Raw genomic sequence first — 27,437 nt, 5'->3', positions numbered from 1 at the left:
GTTCATCAACATTTCGAACTTACTATATAAACAACCAAAAGAAAAGAAGTATAATACAAACAGTTTTTCTTAACGTATTGGACTAGGTCAGAGGTTTTCAACCTATGGGCCATGGCCCAGTCGTGGGCCATGACGTTGTTTTCAGTGGGCCACAGAGCTTTGCATACAGCAATATAAAAAATCATGTAATTATGAACACATAAGAGTCCGACAGACAACCTAACATTATGTTTGTGACATTATTTCTTTTTACCATGTGTTAGGTTTTGTTTGCGAGCAGTAATTCTGCTGGTTTAGGACAGTGCTCCGCAACCGGTGTGCCGCGACATTCCCGTAATTGTGTTAGTTGTGTTCCAGGGTACTTTTTAATCAGTCGAATTGTCGCGAAAAATGTATATCTTATCAAGGTAGGTATTTTGACCTTATGCAATATTCAGGTGTAAGAGATTAATCATGCGCTCAAAGCCCATAAAATATCATTGTAAATATATTATTGGCATTTTGTGATAATATAATTAGTCTTGGGAGTTGTTTCGAAAAATATCTGAAGCTACAAAATACAGTACAAAGCACCAATGTCCGGTTTCATTTAACGAATGCTATTAAAAGCCCTCTGTTTACCGTTTTCCGCCAGCTATTGCAATGGAGTACAATTTTTAGGACTTCGACTGAATTCAGAAATTTTCAAAATTCTGATATTTTCAAAATTCTGATATTTTCAAAATTCTGAAATTTTCAAAAAGTCTGTAAAACCGCAAAATCAGAAGATAAAGGAATGTAATACGACTCGCTTCAGAAATTTGCAGAACGTCTGTTAAACAGCAAAATCAGAAGATAAAGGAATGTAATACGTAAAATTTTCTGCGCCTTCGGCGCATTTTCTTCTCAACTGCTCCTTTTTCTATTGGCTGCCCATCATATTTGCTGATGTTGTCGATCAACATATATTTCGTAGGTGTGCTGCCTATTGAATGTCGTGTAACGTTGCAACAGTGCGCAAATATGGCTTATTTTTGCTGTAGTGATTTTTAATTGCAGCGTTTTGATATCTGCATCAATTGAACAGCCACATGTTGCTTGGCTGGGACAGATCATAGTTGGTGTGTATATGTGTTACTCGATAAGTGTCTTGTTTTGACACCCCTTCGTTTTCCTAATAGAAAACAGAAAGGTGTGCATCTTTCACGCGCCTGTATATATATTGAGCTACCTGTCTGGGCGGTCCCAAGCCACGCCATTAAGTATCGGGCGACATAACACATTTCAAATAATGTAGGCCTACAAGCTTTATTAATTTTGTGTCTTGTTGAAACTTAGTGTTTTATATTAAACGTTGATGGGCCACCGCCATTTTTTACTAATTAAGTGGGCCATGAGCAAAAAAAGGTTGAAAACCCCTGGACTAGGTAAAATGAATTAAACCGCCAACCTGGGTTCAATAACAAGGTTATGATTACTTGTCTGCCAATTTTGATGTCTGCTGCCCATCTACCAAAAAATTAGATTTTTTCACCGATTTTTTCAAATAAGCCTCCTATGGTTTAAAGGAAACTGAATACTTGCTAAAAACAATATCGTAAACAATTAGTAACAATTTTTTTTAGCAACACATTGGAACACTATAACTGCTACAATAAAGTATCGCAAACAAGGTTAAATAATTTACAATCACCAACTCGCGTGCGAGCTACAGATATCTATCGATGACCCTGGCGTTTTTTCGCTTTCATACTGCGTTGCAGATAAAAAGGATACGAATGATAAAACACGCAAATAGCGTACAAAGTCTGACAAATTCTATCAGTTGGGCATTTTCTCACTTGAATAACTTGGCGTAAATAAGTTGTTTTTATCGCTGTTAATTTTTGAGTTTTGATATCACGCAACTGCAGAAATCACCTTCCCAATATACTCCGGATAACGTGTCATCAGAGGACAATGTGGAGGCAGCTAGAATCATGTTCTCATTTCCTATTGTTGTTTACATGCGAAATCTGCCTTTCTACCCACCTTAAACCCGCGTAGCCTAGGATACCATTGTTATGGTTAGTGTCCATGCATTCTACGTTTGGTGAGCTGCTCAATACACAGCGAAGCTGAATGTGAGCATGCTTCGACTCTCTAGGGTAGCGCTGTTCGAGTGTTGGAGGCCTAGCGGCCTTGGGGTACTGTCTTTTTTTTTCAATAAAACCACCACTAAGTGTTTTTATTACTGTAAGACACAATATTCTTACGCAATGTTTTAGGAACAATATTCGGAAGGTTTGGTACTCGAGCTCAATTTACTTGCCTTCCCAACAATTATTGCCACGGCCACCGGTCGTCACCAGGGACCTTTGGTGAACAATATCTGCAAAAGTACAACTTTCCTTCAATGTATTTATGACTTTGCTACGAATTTGAATATGTTTTTCGTTCTAACAAAGTGCAAGTTACTGGTCGTGTATGATGGAAAAAATGGTGGCGTCAGTTTTGTTAGAACGTCGTCAGTATATAACATCCGAATTGCGTTTTGCTTTTATCTGTGTTCTGGTGAAATAAATATTGCCGTTAAGCTTAAACAAAATTTTTCTTTTCATAAAGGCATGCCCCAAATACTTTATTTTTTGCCTAAATTACATAATGACAACAAAAAGAATCTTTCAACCCAGGGCTGCGGAGTCGGACTCGGACCCGGAACTCGAGGAGTCGGTTCGTTTTGCTGGAGTCGGGCTGGGGACTAGGGAAAACTGATATGGCCGCCAACTGGAAATTGTAAAGGTGGAATAGCATATGGTGGAATATTTTCCACCAGGTATTGTAAGTGAATGAATTATACGACACCCCTATAAGTAAATTTCTGAATATCCACGTTATTTTAGTTAGGTAAATAGACGGAATACAGGCTGTAGAGAACGGGCCGGACTCGGGACTCGACGAAATCGCACATTTGACCGGAGTCGGACTCGGGACTCGGGAGTCGGACGGTTTATTGTTTGGGCGGGCCGTAGTCGGACGCGGGTTATTTGTAACCGACTCCGCAGCCCTGTTTTAACCTAAACGCACTGTGCAACGAATAACACTTCCCAATGTCAGTTTAACTTAATCCATATAAATGCGCCTTTTACACTTCGAGCTATATTTTATGTCACTTCTGTGCAGCCATATCGTCGTGGGTGTCAATATCCCTAATAAAATGTTGTCAAGAGTATTTTGATTTAATACCATTATATCGAGCGATGTAGCCTACAAATCTTTGCTGGGTTCTCCCACTTTAAGTAATTATTTGCCAATCTAGAGCAGTGCTCCGCAACCGGTGTGCCGCGGTTAGTGTGTCATGTTCCGCGACGTTCCTGGGGTCTTTACTTGCGTTTTTTTCAGGGAAAAATCAGTGAAATTGCCACGTAAAATGGACATCCCATCAAGCAGGCATTTTGGCCTTATGTGATAATCCAGGTGTAACTGTATGATATTTTCTTAATATTTAAACTTAGTACGTTTAATAACCAGTAAATATACAACACTAGTATTCATATTTCTTTCGTGATCGTATAAATTAATCTTGGCTGCTGTTCCGAAAAATAAATTAAGCAAAAAACATAATCGGACTAGTTCACCATTTTTTTCAGTTCATCATTACGACAAGGACTTAAATCACTGATCTAGATTCAATCAACTACTGTTTGCTTCGCGAAAATGCTTCGCTGTAATTTCTTTAAATATGACTAATATTTCAGTTGCATATTTGTGCACGAGATCGACCAATAATAACGAGCTTCTGGATGTTGCCTGTTTTATGACGTCACATTACGTCGTAAATTCATGACGTATCCGTCGTTAGCGTCTCCGTCGTTACCAATTGCTTACAAACAATGACATAAAAATGTGGAAATGTGGCATTCCCAGCAAAGCTGCTGTCGACTATTTTTTTTACTTTAGAGAGTCCCATACTACGAATAGTTTCCAATCAAATAGTTTTCTTGCTTTTTGGTCTAAGAAGATATACTCTCAAAAAGAAAATGTACTTGAAAGTAAAACAGGATTGGCGCGAAGCGCGAAAATCTTTGCAACTTTGCATGGTTAAAATATTTCAAAATATGAGACATGACCTTGTGTCTAGTTTGATAAAGAGATCGCGGGCCGGATGATTTTCACTGGCGGATCCATGATGCTGCCATTTTCATTACAAATCTTTTATTTATTTACACATTTCTGGGTATAGGTATAGATGTTTTTGGAACAGTTTAAACATCATTTTCCAGCATATTTATCGGTATAAGTAGCTGAAACACATATTGAAGCGAATTAAAAAACTTACGATGCCTATTTTATATGGCGGACTATACATCTCTGTAAAATTTTACGAAATCATTTGCTTTTATACCTATTTTAACTGAACAGTCTAAATATCGGTAAAATTAGCGCATACAAATCATCTTGAGTGTCGACCTGTAGGTAAGTGCGGATCCAGGACTTATTTTGTTTAGAGGGCATTAACATTTTGAGAGATGACGTCACAAAGTAACAAAACTTTTAATTCAATAGAATGGAGATTTTTTTAAATTATTGAGGTTGGTGCAGCTATCAAGGCTGTTACACAGCGTACATTTCGATCAGGGTTACTCTATTGGATATTTTACAGTGCGTAATAATACCATACCGTTGTGATTTCAGATAGGGATGTCTTGTATTATCTAATAGGATATCTGATGCTAAGTGGTATTATCGGTACTTATGTGTGTTGTCAACGCAGCATTTTTTTATTAACTCTCACGAAATAATAAAATCAAGATCAAAGGTAACCAGAGCTTCTAAACGCTACAGGGAATTTTGGCTTAGAGACCTGTATACCATTACCGTTTTACATTTTAAGTTGAACAATTTTGTTTAGTTTAGAGTAATGACATTCTTATCGGATTAGACGGATTTTTTCAGGTAGGCTATCGAACTCGGAATAAAATAATAAATAAATATTATATATATCGGGTATTGAAATCGGAATAAAATAATAAATAAATATTATATATATCGGGTATTGAAATCGGAATAAAATATTAAAAGTATTACATATAGGCTGCATTTCCAGGTATCTAGGATAGGAATGATATTACAACGTTAAAAAATCAGTGCTACAATCAAACAAAATGAAACAACACAAATGATGCATGATACGAGATTATATGTAGCAATTTTCATAAGGTGCTATTTGAAATACCTCTATAGGTCTGATTGATTTAAAAGTAAAAGCACGATGAGGTTTATCGTCGGAAAACCTAGCGTGCATGACCGTTCGTTTTAGAGCCCTGGTCTAAAGTGCTCGCCGTTTCCTTGATAATATCCCAGCACTTTTCGACACTTTCGATGCTACTGGTGCAGCCGCCAGTCACCACACGCAGAAACATCTTTCCCTTAACTGTTGCAGGCGACAGGAATAGTCGTTTGTCCGCCGTAATGGCATCGTGCAACTTTCTGTTCAGAACGTTGCATTCCTGTTTACATATTAAGATTATTGACCGGAAAGATTTATAACGTAAAAAGTGGTTATTGACAGTACAGGGAGCGAAATACATGCCCCTCAGGTAAGCTTCAGCTATTTATCAGAGACAATTGATTCCGCAATGTGCTCAAACCGTTTTAGCGCATGAGGAAATTCTGCTGTATTTAGAAAAACTTTTGTATAAGATTTTGCTAGTGATCGTGTTCAAAACGCTGGTAATTTCGGTTTTGCGTTATTTTTTTTACAATTAACAGCCGTGATGGTTTTTTTTTTGCTATTCAAAAAGCGTAATTTTAGTCTGCTGTGTTGCAGTGAACGAGATTCGAAGCCGTATTCAGGAATAGAGACTCGTCAGAGTCTTTTTTGACTGGAGTCGGACTTTACTTGGCTGAAGGCCGTAGTGCCCTTAGAAGTACCACGTACAGAACTCATAAGGCCTCTGTTGTACCTTGTATAAAAGGTGAAAATAGAATAGGGTGGAATATTTTCAATCTGCAATGCGTGGAATAAGTTCTATGACACCGCTATGAGTGGATTTCGGTATATCCGCATTTTTCGTATATTTGAGTTTATGCACGGGTGAAATATATATCTACTGATCTCTGGTCGGACACGAGATGTTTCGAACCAAATTTACGGCCATCCAATAAGGTGAATAAACACAGATACGTATAGTGTGCTAGAAGAATAGTTTAAACAGGCTTAGTATAAATATAGTATACTAAATTTGCGTCGTTCCAATAAACACAGATACGTATAGTGTCCTAGAAGAATAGTTTAAACTAGTTTAGCATGAATGATTGAATAGTATACTAAATTTGCGTCGATCCAATAAACACAGATACGTGTAGCATTCTGGGAGAAAAGTTTAAACAAGCTAAGCAATATTCTACTACCTATTTTACCCACCATCATTTAACTCAGTTTAATTTCGCCTCGCCGTGTAATGGAATCATTATAGTTCACAGCCCACCTTTAAAGTGCAGTTGTCTCCGAGCATACGAACGCAAACTAGACCGAGCCTGACTGGAAACACAACCTCGAATTTCGGGTTTTGGCCAATCAGCGTCTCCAAGTGCTTCGCCTCCGTCACGCCTCGCCGAATATACGCGCGCAATCCCTCCAGGCCAATCATGCGGAACGCGAACCAAAACTTGAGCGAGCGGCTCCACCTGCCGAGGGGGATTTCCCAGTGCTGGGAAAAAGTGGAATATTGACGTTAGTTTTAGGAATTGCAGACTTATTTATAAACGATCAGCAGCGATCGGCCTACAAGTCATCTCAAACAAAATGTGAAGAGAATCATCTCATGCAAGGAACAATGGAAGGTAAAACAAAGGTCTTCTGTCCACATATTTTACTGAAATCGTCTCTTGGTGAGTAATACAAGAATTACAGCATTGGCTACACATTTTGAAAATTAAACTATTTCCTTTGGGCCTTCGTAAATTATTTCATGTTAAAAATGTAAGATAGACCAGTGTTTCTTAACACTTCAAACCGCACCTAGAGCCTTTTAAAAACGTGCCGACGCACCTGGCGAACAAAACTAGCGCGAATTTTGATGGTATGCCGTTATTCACCTTAAATCGACTATAACTTTTATTACATAGGCTTCTTAGTGTCATAGCTTAAAAGTACTGTAGGGTCAATAAGCTAAGTCGAATAAAAAATGAAAATGTATGTTATATAATTATATTAAAATGCTTTTTCCTTTTGCTCGCGGAGCATCTGACAACCTTCCATGGCGCACCGGTTGAGAAGCGCTGGGCTAGCCAATAACCAAATATCAGACGCGTAGTTAAAATAAATAAAAAATGGTTAAAAGTGTCTAAACCTATAGTGTGGATCCACAAACAGAGAATTGGTCATGTCCGCAGTGTTGGCGACCCTGCAAATAAAAAGAGGACGTAATGGCTTTTATGGTAACATGTGCATTATATATGCAGGCTGAGTGTCATGCAGAGAGCTAAAGAATATTTAAAAGTCTGTTTGTACAAGTTAATTGAAACAATACCTCAATAAACGCATTACTTTGGTATTTGCCTACTTATTGTTGGATCAGGACCTTACCCATTATAATTTGCATCTTTTATATTTTGTTATGCAGGGAGAATTATATACTTTTTCGGTTTGTAAAAAAGTGAATCTTAAAAAGGTCAGTTTTTTCTTTTGAAAAAGTAAAATAAAGCATAAATATTTTTTTGCTTTGCATGACATGAGTTCCCGTAATTTCTATTTAATGTTTAGCGGAAAAACAACTCAAAATTCTAGCATACAGTGCTGGATATTTGGCAAACCAATAACTAAACGTTTAGTATACTCTATATTATTACCACATTTTCCTATTGTCGCCAATTGGCCCACTTTACGAAACACGGTCTAAGAAAAAGGATGCCAGTCAACATAACAATAAACTGTATTGATGGCCGGTTTGGATGCTAGTAAATATAACGGTTCTTACCACAGCGCACAACAGTCGAAGGTGACCATGGTTATTTTGTGCGGGTTGCACGCGAACGAGGTTGCATACTGTAAAATGAAAGGTTTTAATGTAAAAACTGCAGTTTACACACAATTTAAAATTGTACCCCAGCTGATTTGAAAAAAAAAAACCGGCCGGCACACAGGTCCTCAAAGTTCTTTCAGGTATGAGGTGCGCAGTTTCAACTGAGTTATTTCAATTTTGGTTGGGAAATATACAATCAACAACCAGTTTAATTACTTTTGTGTGATTAAGTATGTCAATCTTTCTTCCGCAAATTCTTGGACAGCAGAAAACGTAGGTAACTGTGGCAAGTACGATTTTCGGATCACTATTATGCTGCATTTTATTCGTTGTTTCAACGCAACGTCATAGTGTTAGCGCTAAATTAAACATCCAGTCAAAGTGTGGTACAAGATAAAAAAGTTGGTAAGTGTGCGAAGCGCCGTAAAAAAGGTTGAGAAGTAATGTTTTAGGTTTACAGGGATGTCATGAGTGAGAATTTAGATTGGAAAATGTCTGAAAAAATAACTTGCACCCTGACAATTGTGGTTTATTAATGTAAGAGTTAGCCTAATTAGGGTTGCTTGGCTTCAATAAACTGCGACGCGTAAAATGACCAAGAGTAGTGAATTATTGTGGTTATCTGAAATGTGTTTTACCTCTATTCCTCTGGCGAAATGTCGGAACTCTGGGCAAAGCAGTGCGCAGCCTGCATACGCCGCTTCCAAATGCACCCAGATCCCGTATTCAGCACCTGCAAAGCAAAGCAAAGGGTCGGTACATACTTATACATGTGTTATATTGCCATGTTCATACATACGTGTGTTGCTTTTCAATATTTATAGCCAGGGTTGTCATATTAACAATTTATTTCACTTTAATGACTGAAGGCTATCTATTTCGTTAAATGGCTTACGATACACGTTGCACAACGATAACAAGAAATTGACCAAATGCATCGCAAACGTCCCATACCAGGGGTGTCCAACACGCGGCACGCGTGCCAAATGTGACACGCGACCTAAGAAAAAATGGCACGCAAAACGGATCCATCACAAGGCAGTCCGTTATTACTTGTGTAACTCAACTTAAAACTTCAAAAAATAGCATTGATTCCTTAAGCTTAAGGCGTCCGTTTTGCGCCTTCCCCTAAGTAGCCTATCATAGACTCATAGTCAGTGTTAAGTGTTCCCTTTTAAAAAAATGAGTTAGTTTGGCCGGCGACAGATTAATGTTTATTGTATGGGGCGAATCGTGAGGGTTTAAGAGATGGCGTCACAAAGCGTGACGTCATGAAACTAATATTCTCAAGAAACTTGCATGCACAACTGCAATCGAGTTTAAACACGTTCAACGATATGGCAACAAAGTGGTTTGGCGAAAATATATCCGATTCTTTGAGTTAAATTGACAAAACGTCCAATTTAGCAAAATAGGATGTGAGATGCTTTCAGCACACAATCAAGAATCGCAAACTGTTATCTCATTTGCATTTATCAAGATGATTTTGTCAATTAGTAAGGGCCATCGACCCCACAGCTGTATCTGTATGTAAATCACATAAAAATTGCGACTGTGTTAAAAATAAACGGCAAGTTTACTGCGCAATTTGGCTGGTGTGGCAATTGTGCAGATGCGCACCTTAAATGAGACACTGCGAGTCATTTAAAATTAAATTTTCGTAGCCTTATAGATTGCAAATGGCCTACAAAAATTTAACCTTAAAAGAATTGATGGCCGAATTTTCCAGGGCCTTATAGACTATAGCCTTATTAGACGAGTGGTTAATCCGGCCCTGGGTATATGTCGATGGCAACCCTGTAAGTTTTCAGGTTTTTTTTCAAAAGCAATAACAACAACACTATGCAAGAGGGGTTTACCACCTTATGGTTATATAATTGGTTTAAACGTTAGCGGAAATAGGTGCTTACATATGGGTCCGATTTCGCTGAGGTTGTCGAAGGAGCAACAAGATGTGGTGCCGATCGGGACGCAAACCTGTAATGTAATGAATAACCAATCTGTTTTCCATTTTGGTTAATTTGGAAATAAACATACACTTTGAGAGAAAAAAACGAGATGCAAACCTAGCGACAAAGATGAAACTCAAAGTTTTAAATCCGAGTAAAAAGTTAAAAAAACGCGCGCAATGGTTTTGTTTTCCATTAAGATCCGTTCCTTTATATATATATCGTTAAATGAATGAATTTCGTATAATTGTGATACTTGTCGTGCAATTTTACTTAATGAGCGGGGAGTTGTGCATAATTAATCTATCAGTGTTATAATGACTTAATTCAATGACTTGACTTACGTGTACTTAAGTCACTGTTTTAAAATAACTATACTTAAGTCGTTACGGTGATATAACTTGACATTTACTTATGTATTTTGGATAAAATATTTGCTTGGACTCAAGTCTTTGACTCAAATGACTTGAAATTAAGTGTTTTATTTCACACTTAGTTATCAAAATTAGCTATTAAACTCAATTTTTGCACATTGCACGTAAAACGCTTAGATTGCTAAATGTTGTTTTTTGTTATTTTCCGGTTAAGTTTTACCTATTTTACAATTTTTATATTTTAAAGGTTTATCGTTATAGTTTTGTATCAGTGATTTGACTTGTAGTTAACTTTTGCTCTCATAGTGACTTGATTGGGTCTTAGGCAACTGATGGCTTGGACTGGGACTTGAGGTAATGTTTTACATGACTTGACTTGGACATAAGTTATTTCACAAATGAGTTGGGCTTTCAGTTTCGTTCACGACAAGGTATTTGAAGCAGCTGCAACTTACGAACATCGGAATCATCCCGGCCTTCACGTCTTCTTCAATTGCCCGCCGTAGGGTATTCCCCCTCAACGACACCTGCTCGTCAGTCGCGAGCGAGCGCATTTGCACCATGGCGACCTTGCCTTTAAATAAACGAAACTAAGTTTGCTGAATCAACCATATTTGTGAAGGGGCTGTGAAGGCGTATATACGAGTATTTGTTAATAAAAATAGAGTTTGTTTTTTTCACAAGCAGAAACCTGCTGTCAATGGTTTCGGATTCCATCACTATACACCAGTGCTAAAGAGTCGTCTAAGGCCAAATGCGCGATTCTGTCGAGTCCCGAGTCACGCTCAATCTCTATAGGGCAGTGGTTCTTAAACTGGGTTCCATGGACCTCTTGTGGGTCCGTAAAAAATTCAGTAATCCACTCATAGGAGTGTCATATAATTTATCCACGCACAATACATGCTTGGAAAATATCCATCATGTGCTATTCCGCTTTTATAATTTAAAGTTCGCGGCCATATCAGTTTCAAAGTTTGGTAATGCGCACGTCGGCTCGGGAAGTTTTACATGGTATTACTCGAGTCCCAAGTCCGATTCTGACTACACAGCCTTAAGTCCGACGAGTCAAGTCTTTTTAAATAAATAGCGAGTCAAATCATAATTAGATCAAGTCAGTTCCAAGTCAAGTCCTTGTCATAAAAATTAAACATTTAATTGATACAATAGGTAAGCTCGTCCGAGTATAAGCAAGAACTCAAATACAAAATAACAAAAACTCGAAATATATAGCAAGCTAATATTTCGAAGTGCACAAATTACGAAAAATAGCCCAATTTAATAAAAAAAAATGTTAAATAAGAACATATCATTTTAACTCAAGTCCTTTGTCCGAAAGTCTTAGGTCAGGGCAAGTCATTTGAAAACAGTGACTCAAAATCAAACCATTTTTTTAAGCCATTACAACACCGCATACTAATGTGTATTATTAGCTTAGCCTAATTAATTAAGGAGAAATCAAAACAAAGCTGACCTGCTCTTTCAACGCAGGAATGGGCGCACTCGGACGTGTAGGCGATCATCTTAGCGAGTAGTTCGTACTCGGACCGAGTCGGGTCCTTGTCGAGTTGCGCGCGCATTGTTTTCTTACGAGCGGCCAGCAACGTCATCAGTATGGCGTCACTGGCGGTTCCTGGACGCGTGAACTTATTGTTAGAATAACTGTATCTTTATTTAATGCAGTGTTTCTCAACCCATAGGTCGCGACTCAACATTGGGTAGCCGGTTGATTTATTACGTCACTGAATGCGGTTGTTTTATATCGTTAAATTTAATAATAACTGGTTTTAAACAGCATGCAGTTCTCCAATATTTGAAAAACAATTTGCAAAAGCCATACCATGACATGCCTTGTATTATAGTTACATTCTATCTTATTTATCCATATGTTCTGCGTTGATCTTAAGACTGTTTATTTATTAAAACAGATAAACATAAAATCATGTCCTTCTGAAGATTTCAGCTTGGCCGCCGGCTATTTGAATTTTGGTTTGAGTAAGAACTAAACAAAAAAGAAAAACCTGTTCAAGCAACCAACTTAATTAGGTTGTTTAAAGCGATTAAGCATGAACATTTTTTTGCCAATTTCTGCAAACAAGTTTCCAGCAAAAGTGAGAAACCTAGACATAAAAAAGTTTGGCAAAATTGCGCCCCCAAAAATTTTCATGTTCAGCCAATTTTGATCCCCGAAATTATAGCATTCAAATATCTTACGTTGAATGCATCCACCGCCTGGGCCTTTGCCGTCGTGATGAAATTGCTTCGGAAGATCCATGGCTTTCGCAAGCCAATCCATCATCACAGTTTCAAGCTCCGTGCTGGACGGACATGATTGCTAAGAATTATAGACATGTATAGTTTTAAGCTGTAAATATTTTACAAATACAACAATTCGCAAAAAACAATAAATAGGTTTGTCAAAATAAAACTTCTGTTTGTCTATAAAACTAAGTGTAAATATTACGAAATAACACTGTTGTAAACAAGTCGTTTTTGAATGACTTATGTCCCAGTCAAGTCATAATTAGAGCAAGTTTACTTCATGTTAAGTCCCATAAAAATATAACGTAAAACCAATGGTGGGATTCAACCTAGTTGCACCGGTTCTATAGAACAGTCTCGCGAAATTTTATGAGATCAGCGAACCGGTTTAGCATTACTGGTTACTGTCAATGAATTATCTTATTCAATACATTGATCTTTTTAGATCCAAGTAGCTCACGTGTTTTTTTTTCAAAATTGCAATGGTCAAAGTCGCACCTATCAGCCATACATTGTGTTAATTTTTATATTTGCAGTAATTTTCTTCTGAAATTGTTTGTCTAAAATTGAAAGTCATGAGACGACTGCTGCTTTGTGGTGTGGCTGTTAGCAGTGAAGGAATTCAGCCGGTTCGCAGTTCGCAACATTCGCTGAAACCTAGGGTTGCATCCTGTTCGTGCAACTATTAATTATTTCCCGGAAAATATCACTTTTGTCATAGAACCGGCTGACAAAAAAATTGAATCCCACCACCACTGCGTAAAAGCATTATAACTGATAAACTCGTTTGATTATGAGCATAACTAAAACAAATAACATCAACACATCATATGGCTAGTAAAGTGCTAAGATAATAACCCAATTTGATAAAAAGAAATCCGTAATCAAAACACTTTATTTCGATCGTAGTCATTTCTCCAAACGACTTTGTGATTTGAAAACTTAAGTGCGCTTAAGTCGATGACTTGACTCATTACAACTTGGCAGCTCTTAGTACAATCATATGCAAACCAAAGGTTGAAGATCACGAGAATTGCAAAACACGATAAAATATCATACAAGTCAAACCAAAGACAATTCTTAATACAGCATAAAAAGAAAATCAGAAAAATATTATTTAAAAGATTTTTTATAGGCTAAAATTTATAGGCTTAACAAAGCCATTGGGTCGATTGTTTAGTTTATTTAATTCAAGCAGAAATTCCTAACCCAGGTAAATACGACGGTGGTCACGCCTTCGGACAGCATGTCGCCGAGGAAAGAGGGGTAGCTGAAGCCAAGTGGAAAGAACGCCCGAAAGCTGGACGAGAGCCAGTGGGTGCTGCCCCTCATAAACACCCGATCAAAATCTCGTAGCACTGCGGTCCATTCCTCTCTGTCCTCTGGTGCCTTGGAAGGTAGCAGTGGCCTCAGAAACCCTGTCAGTGCAATTCGTACTATTAAGATATGATATATAACTAAAGCGGGCTTATTGGCTGATAAAACCGATATGATATAAAGACTGGCAATTTGTTCGTTTATTGTTTGTGGATTCAACTGAACTCAAATCAAATGAAAGATGTCCCTTATACGTGGCAAAGTTAGGCAAGGGAGGCAGTACAACGGGGTTATACTTAGACTTTAATGTTGTCCTATTGTTTGTTACTCTTTTAGATGTTACGCCTCTAATGAAGAACGTGAGGGACATTATGCTTGATTTTCCTACAAATCAAATTTCGCAGTCTTAAAACTCGAAACCACGTTTGCAAGAGGTGTTGAATAATTCTCAATAAGTATAGGAAAGTTAATTATCGTAGACTCGTAGTCCACGTGACTCAAACAACCGTTGCAATATATACTGTTAACGTTAATACTTTTGTTTACGTAATCTAAGTTTAGATTTGAAGACGATCCCTCATCGTATTTCCCAAATAAGATTTTTTAACATAATAGAACAATAAATAAAGAATAAAACTTGGTTAAAAATAAGTTTTGGCGCTTTTCAACTCGCCGTGCATATACATGTTGATACATGGTGGCCTAAATTACCAGGTTCCACGTCCGGCATAGGCTGCTTGTCTTTGACGTCATTCTGATATTTGATGATGTAATCGATGACGCGGTAGGCCGCCTGTCGAAACTCGTCGTTGCTAAGACCTCGATTTGCCCGGCCTTGGTTTACCGCATTAAATACGCTTGATGGCATAACTGTCGCCTGCACTGTTACTGCACGTTGTTAACTATAGTCTACCGTCACGTAGGTCCGCCTTACTTCAACGCAATATATTGGTTACATTGAGAAATTCGTTTCAACTAAAAGAACGGGGAAATATACCGACAGAAGAGTAACTTTACCTCCAAATTAACAAGCGGGCGCCAAGTGTTCCTATTTCACAACTTCAGGGCCGGATTAACATAGTAGCAAATGTAGCCCCGCGCTTGGCGAGCAGAACGTTTTTCTTTTTTTTGCAAATAATTCTTTTTGGCAAAACGTGCAAACTTGAATGACATAGGAGGATACTACAGTTGCGAGATTAAAGACCGTCATTTCCGCTGGAGACAAATCCTTCGAGTGCTGTCACGAACAAAACAATGTGCCAACTATTTTGGAAATACTTCGACGTTGCTTTTCAGGCTGAATACCCAGAAGTGGTAACTATAAGTTTCGCTTCAGCTCGGTTTTTCAGTCACATAAAAAAAAAAAAAAACACTCGTGTTTACCTCGCAACTTTTTTCTATCGAACGCTCTGCTTTTGGTCGTCACTATTCCGATTTTGGCGGAATGCGAAGCGAAAACAACTTGCAGAGGATTAGCAACTGGTGCATGTTAACGACGTGTTTGTCTAAATCTGTCAATGGTTGGACTACATATAACTTCTACCTATTGTTGGTTTATCGTACAACCTGAGTTGCTAAACGAGAAATAAAATATTTACAACCTTACGGCACTTTTGAGGAATTGTGACGTAATACGAACGGTTAGTCCACGTTTCCAAACATTGACAATTTGTTACGCATTTGTCTATGTATGATGGTAACTAATTGTAGTTGAGAGAGATCATTTTCAGAATTAAAGTTGATTAAAAACTATCTGAAAAACACAATGGGGAAAGAGCGGCTACACTATTTAACTCTTTTGAATATTGAAAATGACGTTCTGAAGCCACTGAACTTATCTGAAATAATTGCCAAATTTGCACCAAAATGCGTCGAAAAGACCTTTGAATGATATTTCTGAAGTTTTATCTTTCTCCTTGCAAATAAAACATTACATTAGACTTTTGTTGTTGTAGAATTGTTGTAAATCAAATCTGTAAAATATTCAATTACTTCCCGCTCATTATTTGTAAATCAAATCAATCTGCTACAGGCCCCGCGCTTAGCTAATCCGGCACTTCACAAGTTCTTAAACTAACGGGCGCAAAGAACTCACTGAGAAAATCAGAATAGCACACTTTGACATTTGAGTAGCTCATTGCACTGCCGGTGCGTTATTCATTTTAATCTGAAAATACGTTTTATACCAAAACTGAAAAACGTCAACGGGCGTGACCCAAAATTTTGAGGTACTCCTGTTCTTTTTTAACTAAGGCTACTATATATTGTCGCCATTCTTATCGCCTTTTACTTGCGCCTGTGCTTTTACGTGCATTTTAATTGTTTTCATTTATACTTTGACCTGATGAAGCACGGTTGTGCGAAAGCTTGTCGAGAATCAAATACAATTTGTCTTTATACAGTGCCACCTGATTTCTCTATATATTGTTAAAATTTCACCGTAGTCACATTTCCTTACAGCGCACTAAAATGATACAATATTGCTGTTTTATCTTTTAAAGCTTAATTAAAATCAAATAAATATTGTTGATAATAAAAACACGCCTAAACGTTTAATTGGGAGCTCCACAGAAAAAGCACCGATTTGTAAACTAACCGTCCATAGGTCTTGGTTTAAAATTAAAAAAACTCTTATTTTACTTGTTTTATAAGCCTGTGCTTTGAGCACTAAACAGTACATTTTGGTTGCACCTAAATCGTCAATTTATTGCCCGTTTTAAAAAAATAAAAACTGAAAGTTAAAAAACTAAAAGTTCGTTTACAAAATAAATATCACATCCGCGACTTCATTAACCAGACCAAAGGGTCCACTGTGGCTTTTTTGTTGATTCTTTAGAGCCGAGGTGTATTTTTTTTTGCTTCGTGTGGACCACCGCAGGCAAGAAAATTTCAAAAAAGTACGAAATAAAAAGACGTAACAATACAAATAGACTTTATAAATCTGTTGGATTTTGTCCAAAATATGTGGAAGTGAAATAGAGTCCAAATACAGCCCGTGCAAAACCGTTATATTTTTAATTGAACTGTTTTCTTTGAAAAATTGATTACTTGTTAATTATACACTAATATTCCAATAAGGCCTTCGTGGACCCCTAAAACTAGTTCACGGACCCCCAAGGGGTCCATGGACCCCAGTTTAATAACCCCTGGTTTACATAAACTTACCGTTTCTCTATTTCAAGCTCGACTCGTTCTATTTGTTTCTCAACTCTTTTCCTTCTGAGCCTGCATAGCTCAGTTCAGGGGCGGATTAAGGCGGGGGTTGAGGGGGCTGCAGCCCCAGGCCCACCAACAAAAATAGGCCCACCGCTAACAACTTAATATGACCAACCGAAGTTATCTTTGTATAAAAAGTTATATTCTAAAGATATCACCACATCCTGTCTGTTTTGAGACCGTCAGATTGTAAACATGTGACGTCTGCGCATGCTTGTTACTACACAAATTAATTAATTGTTACTACACAAATTAATGCAAAAACGAACTTATAACAAACCACAATGAGCTACACTAGGTAATGTTTAGCTCAGCCAGATTGTTACACTACCTAAAAATCGTGAATGTTTCAAATAATAATTTCGGTGTTGTGCCAGCATGCTTCGAAAGGTAACAAGCCTCATAGACCACGTTAAAGAATTTGTTGTGCAGAGGAGTGTTACAAAAATATGTTAGAATGTGATGTAAGTATAAGGTTTGACGAAGTCATGTTTCATGCTAAATTACACATAAGAAAAAAATACAAAAAGTGGTTAGGAAAAGCAAAAATCTAGAAAAGAGAAAAAGTGCGATTGGTGAGCGAGGACAACTCTGAAAACACATTACCTGACCCATCAAACAGATTTGAAGAAGAACCGTGTTTGCTTTTTCCGTTTCTGGCGGAACTATACCAAGTCTAAACGTAATATTAAAAAGTGTGCTAAGACTTTGCTTCAGTGTTTTACCCAGATGATCTGAAAAAATCACTGCCTGAAGAGATGATTCATTTTTCTTCACTGCTAAAAGAACACCATAAAAAAAGTAGCAGCTCAAATGTTTAGATTTGTTAGGGAAAATGAGTTCATGTATGCGTTTTGTAACGTGTCTTTTGTATTAAGGATGCATCTTTTATCTAATGATTACCAATTGTTGAGGCGAACGCTTATTTTCGGTCCTTAAAAGACTACCAAAATGCGTTCGTCCATTCCAGGGGTCGGCAACCTACGGCCCGCGAATACAATTCATCCCGCCCGCCGCCTCTTTGTCAAATTAGACAGAGTTCATTTCACATACTTTTTGACTATTTTAACTACGTAATTGCAACAAATTTCCTCGCTTTGCGCGAATGACCATTCTACGTCCGGTTTGTTTACGTTTTGATGCTGTCTTTTCAACTATCAGCGCTTCTTTACCGTTGAGCCGTGGAAGGCTGCCAAGTGGGTGGAAGGCTTCCAAGAACTTTTTTATTTTTTATTTTCGGCAATGTAATAAAAACTTGCAAGAAATTTAGAAATACCGGTATACCAAAAAAACTCGCGCTCGCTTTGCTGACCAGGTGCGCCTTGACTTAAAACGCTTAACAAACACGGATTTAACTTTAAATGTTATCGCGTTTCCTCAAAGTGGTTTTATTACACTTTTCATTAGTTAGTATGGATGACGACGTGTGAACTCGAATTTTAAACCAAACAAATCCCTTCTTTCGCGCTTCGCGTCAACACTTTACTCTCTCTGTAAATGTACCTAAACACGTTTTAAGTGCAAAAAATATCCAAGGCTCCCCTGATTTACAGTTGATCTAACATTTCAATAACACAATTCTTAGTTGTCATGTCTGAGGCCCGCAGAGACCTTTCTGCGTTTGGTTTTGGCTCTGTATTAAATTGAGATTTCGGAAAATAAAATAGAAAGCTATGAAGTGATCCACAGCATTGCTTTATGTTAAGCTAGAAAACACGTTAATTGAATCTGTTTGATAGGTGAATAAAGCAGTGTTATTTAATATTAATTGTGGTTGGAACACTAAACAGAACGAAAATAGACTAATAGGCCTCTGACTGCTATACAGCCCCAGGTCCATCAAAACCTTAATCCCGTCCTGGCTCAGTTGGTAGAGCGACGGTCCCGGCTTGACCGGAGTTCGTGAGTTCGAACCTCACTGCAGGCTAGTTGTTTTTCTAGTCTGCCCTGCTTGCATCATTGATCGACAGATTCGGTGAGTCTGCAATGGCTTTTCGGTGTACTAATAATACGTAAGCCGTAATCGTTGGTCAAAAAGCAGCTTCAGAAGGGCTAGATTTCAGTTGTAAACACACATATGTGTGTTCATATTTCATTGGATAATGATATGGTACTGTGAATCCCCTTCAATTGAAGTTGCTTGTACTAACAGATTGAGCAAGCATTGGCGTATGGTTGTTTCTCGACTCGTTCCCTTCTGAGCCATAGCTCGGTTGGTAGTTCGAACCTCACTGCAGGCTAGTTGTTTTTCTAGTCTGCCCTGCTTGTATCATTGATCGACAGATTCGGTGAAGAGTCGGCCATGGCTTTCGGTATACGTTTCTATAGTTATGCTTATAGCCGATATATGTCTATGCCTATGGGAAAGGTTGAATATCATTAAACTAAAAGAAAACAGAACTGCCCTACATGACCTTTATTCTCACGTTGATACAAACAATGGAGACAATGCAAACCACAACTTTTTTAACAAAAATAGAGCATGGTTTCCCAACAGTGGTTTTAACGGGCCTAACCTGCGATGATCACAAAAGACTGCTTAATTCTAGTTTAGAAGATATATTATACATATAGTCTCAAATCACCAAAATTTTGCGAAACAGATTTTGTTTTTACATAGACAGATATGCGTATTCTGAATATCGTTTTTATTATCGTTAAGTTCTTTGTTAAGAGCTACGTAACAACATTGCATCACTTCATGTGGCTAGATAAACCCCTTAATAAACTAGTGGCGAATCAGGATTTTTAAACCTCATTTAACTTGACCGTGTTATCGAAAAACAGCCAACGTAAACTTCGGCCGGTGCCGAGGAAATTACAGGAAGGTATCTAAGAAGAATGAATAAATTAAAACAATGGAATATGCCGTAATTTTTCGCTGAAAACTTAAGACTAATGTTATTGCTAGGACAGGGATGGCGAACCACTAAGCCGCGAGATTTTTAATGACCCACTTGTCACTCTAGAAATACCGAAACGTTATCAATCATTTTCGGGAAAGGATAAATAAAAAAAAAAACATTTTAGTTAGGCTAAATAGCACTATACTGTGTTTTAGGGTTGACGAGTAAGCCTACATTAACTGCACTTCAACAAATGCGTGTAGAAAAGCAGACAACTAATACGGAAATTAGGAGATCCTTTAAGGGAAACTGCGAGCTCGCAGACTAAAAAATCTATAGATCCTGGTTAAACCATGCTGAACAGCTTTCTGCTGAACTCCTGTAATCCCATATAACATAATGCAGCATTTGTTAACCATTTAGGTTCTTATTATTCGTGGGAATCCGAATTTGGAAATAGTACAAAAACCTTGAATTACCAACCCAGACGATTACACTTGAAACGACGCTGCAGCTTTGCATATAAAGTTATATATGACCCACTTGAGCACTTTGTGAGGATAACATCGTGCGTGTGACCCGCGCAATGAAAAGGTTCGCCATCCCTCGCCATCCCTGTCCTATAGGAGCTTATTAAAACTGTGCTAGGAGCTTTTAAAAACAAAATATCCGAATTCTTGTATTGAATGTGGTGCACGATCAATGTGATCGTTTTACAAGTAGTTCATTTGTCTATTCACGTTTTGTAGTTCTAGTGGCGCATTACCATAGAATGTAATTACGCTTGATTTCGGATAGTTGTGCAAGAGACTATTAACTCACTCAGACGTTTAAACAACCCTGTCAAAAGGGTACGGATTTTAAACGTTATTTACGATTAAACAAAGCTGTATTCATTTAAAGTTACTTAATAAGGTTTACATAACGTTTTTTCATAACATTAACGTCTAATCACATACGTTAAATGGGGTCTTTAGTAAAAACCTATAGTGTGTTACGTTTTTTTAACGTTATATAAAATAAAAATAAAAACTACTGTTTATGTGTTGCTCTATTGCGTTGACATAACGTAATTAAATTCTTATCGTTAACGTATGATTAAATACCTTTAAAATGTACGACTTTTAAACGTTATGGAAAAAATATTGCAAAATTTGAATTTAAATGTTGCCTATTAAAGTAAAGTAACGTGAATAAAAACGCAACGTTATAACGTCCGAATAAATGTTCAGGACTTACGATTTTTAAACGCTTGTTTTAACGTTACATAAACGTTTGTAGTTTTCGGTTGTTTAAAAACTTCATGTTTAAGTTATAATAACGTTTGAACATCAGTTTAGCTCGGTAAACAGAACAACGTTCGGGAAAAACCAAGATATAACATTTACTCTGTTGTGTTTCGACGTATTACCACTTTACAACCAATTGGTAACGTTGTAAAGTGGTTGTATAACGTTTTGTGTTTGCTGGGTAGTTTTTTGGCGTCACGTTTTACTATGCTCCCTAAAACAAAATTACAAACTCAACCCAGCTTAGATGCTATTCCTTTTGTACAGTCAAGTCAAAAGATTTGAGAAACTTAAACAGTGTTGTGGCATTTATTTGTCTGCAATGCGAATAAATTTGCCTAAATTTAGCCACGCAATTTTGCAACATCTGAAATAAATCTATCTGAGGGAAAGTGTTTGTGTAAGTTAGCTGTAAAAGGAGTGATTTTCATTTCTGTTCATGTATTTGATGTGGCTCAGAAAAAAATGTGGCCCTTGGTCGCTAACTGGTTGGTCACCCATACTTCTAGGCCAGGGGATGCAATTATTTTTTAACAGCGGGTCGCATGAGAAACATTCAACAGTATGGCGGGCTTGGTCAAAAATAGGATCTCAAACATACACAATATGGCGTCATACTGTGGTACTTGGTATTACATTGGGAGTTGTGCACTAATGTGCAACTAAAGTGTATTTTTTAAGAACATGCGTAAAGGCTTTGCGCGGGCGTCTATTTGGTTTAAAATTCTTTAATTTAGATTTTAGGATGGGATGTGACGCATTGAGCACATATAAAAGATATGCAAACCACTTGATATATTGGAATTTATCAAGTTGTGGTGTCGCGTTGTAAAAAAATGTTCGACGATAGCAGCAAGTTTCTGGAGCTTATGTCTTTGACGATGCCTTGCGACGTCATTTTTAAAAAGAAATATTGTGTACCACCCTGTACTATCCTATACAATGGTCATATTGCAAACACGGTCTAAATTGGACAAAACACGTTACTACAAAACTTGGTTGAAATAAGGTAACTCGGGGTGTGTTATAGAATTTAAAACAAATCTATCAGAAAAGTCATAAGTTTAGCCGGTTCTGTTACAAAAAGTCATATTTTTCAGCAGTCGTCTCATGACTTGAACTTTTAACGCAACAATTCGATTTATAGACAAACAAACACAAAATAAAAATTACTACAATTGTAAAAATAAACACAATGTATAACTGTTACGTGCGAACTTGACCATTGCACGTTTTTGAAAAAATGACCTGAGCTACTTGGATCTTAAAAATCGGTGTGTCGGATGAGATAAGATGAAAATCCATTGACAGTGAGGCATGCGTGTTTGATTTGCAAGTCTCATTAAACTAATTTGCCTCGGCAATCAACCTCGCTATTGCTTCAATAAGTATTGCTGTTGTCTGATTACAATTCCACACAGTTTGTGTTGGCTATTATGGGCAAACCGGCTAATGCCGGCAAGCTGATCCTGAGAACTGGACATTTTATTTTTGTAAGCAATCCTTTTTATACACAAAACTTAGAAGAGAAATTTTCTGTGCGAGAAAAAGATTATGACGCAGCAATGACACGGCAAATTGTTACATTATCTAATATTAATTTCGTCACACGGGTGTTGGCTTATCGCCTTTCTCTCTCAACTTATCTCCTACAAGGAAGTTAGAATCTGTCCATATTAGTACACGAAAAGCGGCTTCTAACTGTAAACACAATTTCAATCATTGTTTTGAGATGCGGCTAATGTGCCAATTCTCAACGCGGCGATTTTTAAGGTCATACTTTTTAGTACAATATAAGGAAGGATATGCGTCACGATATAACATTTATCATGTGTGAAACAGCCGAATGCTTTGTTCTCATAATGACAGCGAGTGTTTGGTAAAAGGCGTAAAAAAAAGTGACAAATCATAAAATATTTGATAAATATACAACAGGATGTTTTTGGTAAGGATGCGTTATGACAATTTTGATAATTAGACAAGAAATAATAAAGGGGCGCACGTTTTTGTTGTTCGTTAATTACTTAAATCGATTAATTAAACATCTAAAAATGGCCACTGCCACCACAGATACTCGGCCGCTAAATTTTTGGCCAGGGTGCATATAAAGCCCTGGCTGTTTGTTTCCTTGTTTGTGTTGTTATGTTTTTTTGTTTGTGGAATGCTCGTGGAGCGTTGGTCGCGAATTGTCCGATCATTGAACGCGTTTGCGCGATTGTTTTTTATGCTTCAATTCATGCTTCTTCGACATTTGTTTCATTGTTCTTGTGTGCCAGGTGGCACGCTTCTTTTGTGTTGCAACGATGATCTTGACGTCAGCATTTGCTGATTGCTTGAAACATCGTTTGCTTGCTGTTCGAACTCAATGTTCGCATCTTGACGTCAGCATTCGCTGATTGTTTGAAACATCGTTTGCTTGCTGTTCGAACTCAATGTTCGCCATGACAGAGCAGTGCTGTTTCGCTTTTGCCGTCGAAATTTGTGAAGCATCTGGGGAAAACCCCGTTCGGTGTTCTTTTGAAAACCGATCCGCGCCTTGCGTTTGATCTCTGCAGCGCCCAACGCTTGTTTGTGTTTGTTTCTGAAAATTAAAATAATTTTCGGCAGATATGTTGTCCAAATATTGGGGAGTACACTGTGGCAATTTAGGCCATTCAACATTTACACTTTGATTGCGAATATATTCTTTACTCTTTATATATCAATTTTTTTTTTTTTTTTTTTTTTTTTACATATATAGGCGCTTTAGGTTACATTTCAAATACACAAATTACAATTCATAATTACTCACATTACACATCTCTTTGCGATTTAATGAAATTACACATATATTATAGCGATTACACATTTTTTTTCAATCTCGGTTATTTGCGATTAATGGGCGATAATTGCAACGATTAGGTTATAATAATTCACACAAGTTGATCCAGTGCTCCCGATTCATGCAGTTCTCGTTATTTATTGCTCAATTACTTCCTCCAAGTCAATTGGAATTTCATTTTCGTTTTGTGCCTCAGCGATTTGTGGGTTTCTATTGAAAATCGGAAAACGGTGCTGAAAATTCTGCCACCGATTCTGTAAGTGTGGTCTTAAAACGGGCCTTTGGCGGATTAGACAATTCCTTATTGTGGATATTGTTAGAATTAGTCCCCATGACAAGGATAATATTGTCAAAAATGAGAAAATGGCATTTAGGATTGGATTTGTGACCGTTGATAGTAGCATTAAGAAACTATTTCTTACTAGTTTTTCAGGATTCGCGTGCAAAGGATTTGTTATTTGATTTGATGATTCATTGATTTGCTGGCCTTCTATGAAGTATTTTAAGCGCTCTGTTTGCAGACTTGAGGTTCTTAAAGTAGCGATTATTGCTTCTAAATCGTTTGCTTGATTTGAGTCATATCCTAGAATAGTTGACGTCACAGCAAAATCATTGGCTACCTGAGTTTCATTGATGGGCATTAGTGTTGGTGAGAGTTGCATCACATCGTTCGATGCATGTACGAGCGTGTAATTTAGGAAAAGGTAAAATATTCCTTTTATTTTGAAACGTAAGATGCGATTGGGTTTGTACGTTTCTAAGTGAAGGACCATGGTTGATGCGTAGCCTGCAGTGGTATACTGAAAAACCTGCTTTTGGGGTTTGCTAGAGTCGCGATCTCCTACTTTTTCCAAAAGTGGCCTCGTGGCAAAATAGCCACCGTAACCTAGAGACCGCTTTAAACGCAACGTTTGGGGGGAACAAGCTATCTCCGAAATGGTGTCACCTGTTCGTGTTGCGAACCTTTGTGTCCCTGTGAGTATTGATAGTATCTGCGAAGGGAATATCGCAGCTTGATTTTTTAAGCTTAAAGAAATGAGACGTTGAAGTTTGCACTCGATAAATGGCGTCGCGATCGACGCATTGAGATTTTGCTGACATGGGGCCAGTGATGTATTGATATTGAGAGGCTTTTTATCTCCAAACGGTAAGGCATTCCATTGTCGGAGAAATGTAACGACAATGTCGTATTTTGCACAAATTTTATTTGCTGGCATTTTAAGTTGCGAGGGGGTTGCCATATGAAACTGATATGGTTTAACTCGCAGTGTCCGCTTCGGACGTTGCAGTGCGTTAATTCCTGGTAGGGCGATATTAATTTATCGTTTTGATGGTCATAAAGAATTGTTGAGCGCGTTAACACGGCGTTGGTTATAGTTTCGTGGGTCGTAGTCGGCCATTTATATTCGTATTTCGGGCGGTTGTGTGACCATTGGGATTTTTAGAAAATGGTGATCTGGTTTGTACACGGCCACACGGCAGCGTTTTACTGTATTGGGTGTGTGTCTATAACACGGAGGAGAAGATTGGATATCATATTCAGCCTTTTTTAATTGAGGGTTGCACACTGGGAGCACTAGAGTAAGGGATGCGCTTAAATTATTTACATAAAATATTTAGGACATTACAAACGTGAGTAGGATTTACTCCTAAAGTCGCGTTTAAAGATTTACACGAATTGAATCATATAGTTTGCAAGTGAATGAATTACTATGATTTTAAGTACTTCCGTTATAAATAGTGAAAAACGTGAAACTATGAAAACAAAATTAAGGAGGGGCAGTTATTTGTTCGGAATTAAATTCTATTGATTTTTAACATTGAGCAACATTTCCTTAAAAATTTGCATATTTTAGTTTGCACAATTCGTTCAATGTAAGTTTTAAAATAACGACGCATCACAAGAAAATACGCTTTGAAGTTGCTGCTTATTCACTATTGCTTTCAACAAAAGGCAGGAAATGGGGTGTTCCTAAAGTTGTGATTTGAAAGCTAATGTTACACGTGTGGATAAATCATTATGCTTTTTGATACGAGGTATTTAAACTCGTGTGTAAACGCGGCTGGGTGATGAGAGAAAAACAGACAAAAACCCAAAACGTACCAATTGTTTAAAAGAATTCGGAAATTTAACACAAAATTATTTCGTGCGCAACAAAATTAAGTCGTGATTCACAAGTTTAACGCTTTGATTTCAAACTATTGAGCTCCAAGCACAAAATTTAAGCTCTTTTAAAATTTATCAAAAGATCGTGCGATCGACGTTTAAGCTTAGACTTCATAGATATAGACTATACATAATTTGCGAAATGCGATACATAATGGTTTGATAAACAGTCGCATAAAAACAATTTACAGACCTTTCAGTCGATATTTTTACTTATTATATATATATATTAAAAGTATAATAGATTTTCACCTGATAAACTAGGCAGAATCAGTTATTGTGAAATCCATAATTCGGTTTCGTTTTCCATGATTCCAAACGGTGGTGATGTCTTTCATCGGCAACGCTTGTTTGTATTTAGTGTTCCGTAATCCAAGCAAATGCTTTGCTGACGATATGGAGCGTCTTTCGATGTATCTTTCGACGAGTTCAATTCTTCCAACAGCTAGCTTCTTGCAGGTTTCAAACATAATAGTTTTTAGGCGGTCGCTTGTAGGTGGTTCGTTCGTCACTCGGAGGGCATCAATTTGAGGCATGCGGGTTTATATTACAAGTCTCATTAAACTAATTTGCCTCGGCAATCAACCTCGCTATTGCTTCAATAAGTATTGCTGTTGTCTGATTACAATTCCACACAGTTTGTGTTGGCTATTATGGGCAAACCGGCTAATGCCGGCAAGCTGATCCTGAGAACTGGACATTTTATTTTTGTAAGCAATCCTTTTTATACACAAAACTTAGAAGAGAAATTTTCTGTGCGAGAAAAAGATTATGACGCAGCAATGACACGGCAAATTGTTACATTATCTAATATTAATTTCGTCACACGGGTGTTGGCTTATCGCCTTTCTCTCTCAACTTATCTCCTACAAGGAAGTTAGAATCTGTCCATATTAGTACACGAAAAGCGGCTTCTAACTGTAAACACAATTTCAATCATTGTTTTGAGATGCGGCTAATGTGCCAATTCTCAACGCGGCGATTTTTAAGGTCATACTTTTTAGTACAATATAAGGAAGGATATGCGTCACGATATAACATTTATCATGTGTGAAACAGCCGAATGCTTTGTTCTCATAATGACAGCGAGTGTTTGGTAAAAGGCGTAAAAAAAAGTGACAAATCATAAAATATTTGATAAATATACAACAGGATGTTTTTGGTAAGGATGCGTTATGACAATTTTGATAATTAGACAAGAAATAATAAAGGGG

The 27,437-nt window shown here is 37.5% G+C and overlaps 1 protein-coding gene across 1 annotated transcript; it reads right to left on the bottom strand.

The window, feature by feature from the left end:
- Nucleotides 1–5,252: 5,252 nt before the first annotated feature.
- LOC146137631 (aromatic-L-amino-acid decarboxylase-like) lies at nt 5,253–14,752 on the bottom strand. The gene is made up of 11 exons (XM_083394403.1): nt 14,596–14,752; nt 13,777–13,985; nt 12,520–12,640; nt 11,780–11,938; nt 10,764–10,882; nt 9,896–9,962; nt 8,624–8,718; nt 7,941–8,008; nt 7,331–7,367; nt 6,450–6,671; nt 5,253–5,468 (listed from the first exon to the last, which is right to left on the bottom strand). The coding sequence occupies exons 1-11, from the start codon at nt 14,750–14,752 to the stop codon at nt 5,253–5,255; spliced, it is 1,470 nt and encodes a 489-aa protein (XP_083250529.1).
- Between the last annotated feature and the right edge of the window lie 12,685 nt (nt 14,753–27,437).

This window comes from Ascidiella aspersa, chromosome 7 (assembly GCF_963924565.1).
Source record: "Ascidiella aspersa chromosome 7, kaAscAspe10.2, whole genome shotgun sequence".
NCBI classification, from domain to species: Eukaryota; Metazoa; Chordata; class Ascidiacea; order Phlebobranchia; family Ascidiidae; genus Ascidiella; species Ascidiella aspersa.
The sequence above is the reverse complement of the archived record's forward strand: the minus strand, read 5'-3'. Positions and strand labels throughout refer to the sequence as shown.

Coding starts and splice junctions, on each gene's coding strand:
- LOC146137631 (XM_083394403.1), bottom strand. CDS start 14,752: ATGCCATCAAGCGTATTTAATGCGGTAAACCAAGGCCGGGCAAATCGA. Junction 11,939..12,519: donor AGGCGGTGGATGCATTCAAC/GTAAGATATTTG, acceptor TCACGCGTCCAG/GAACCGCCAGTGACGCCATA. Junction 7,368..7,940: donor TTCGACTGTTGTGCGCTGTG/GTAAGAACCGTT, acceptor TTTTATTTGCAG/GGTCGCCAACACTGCGGACA.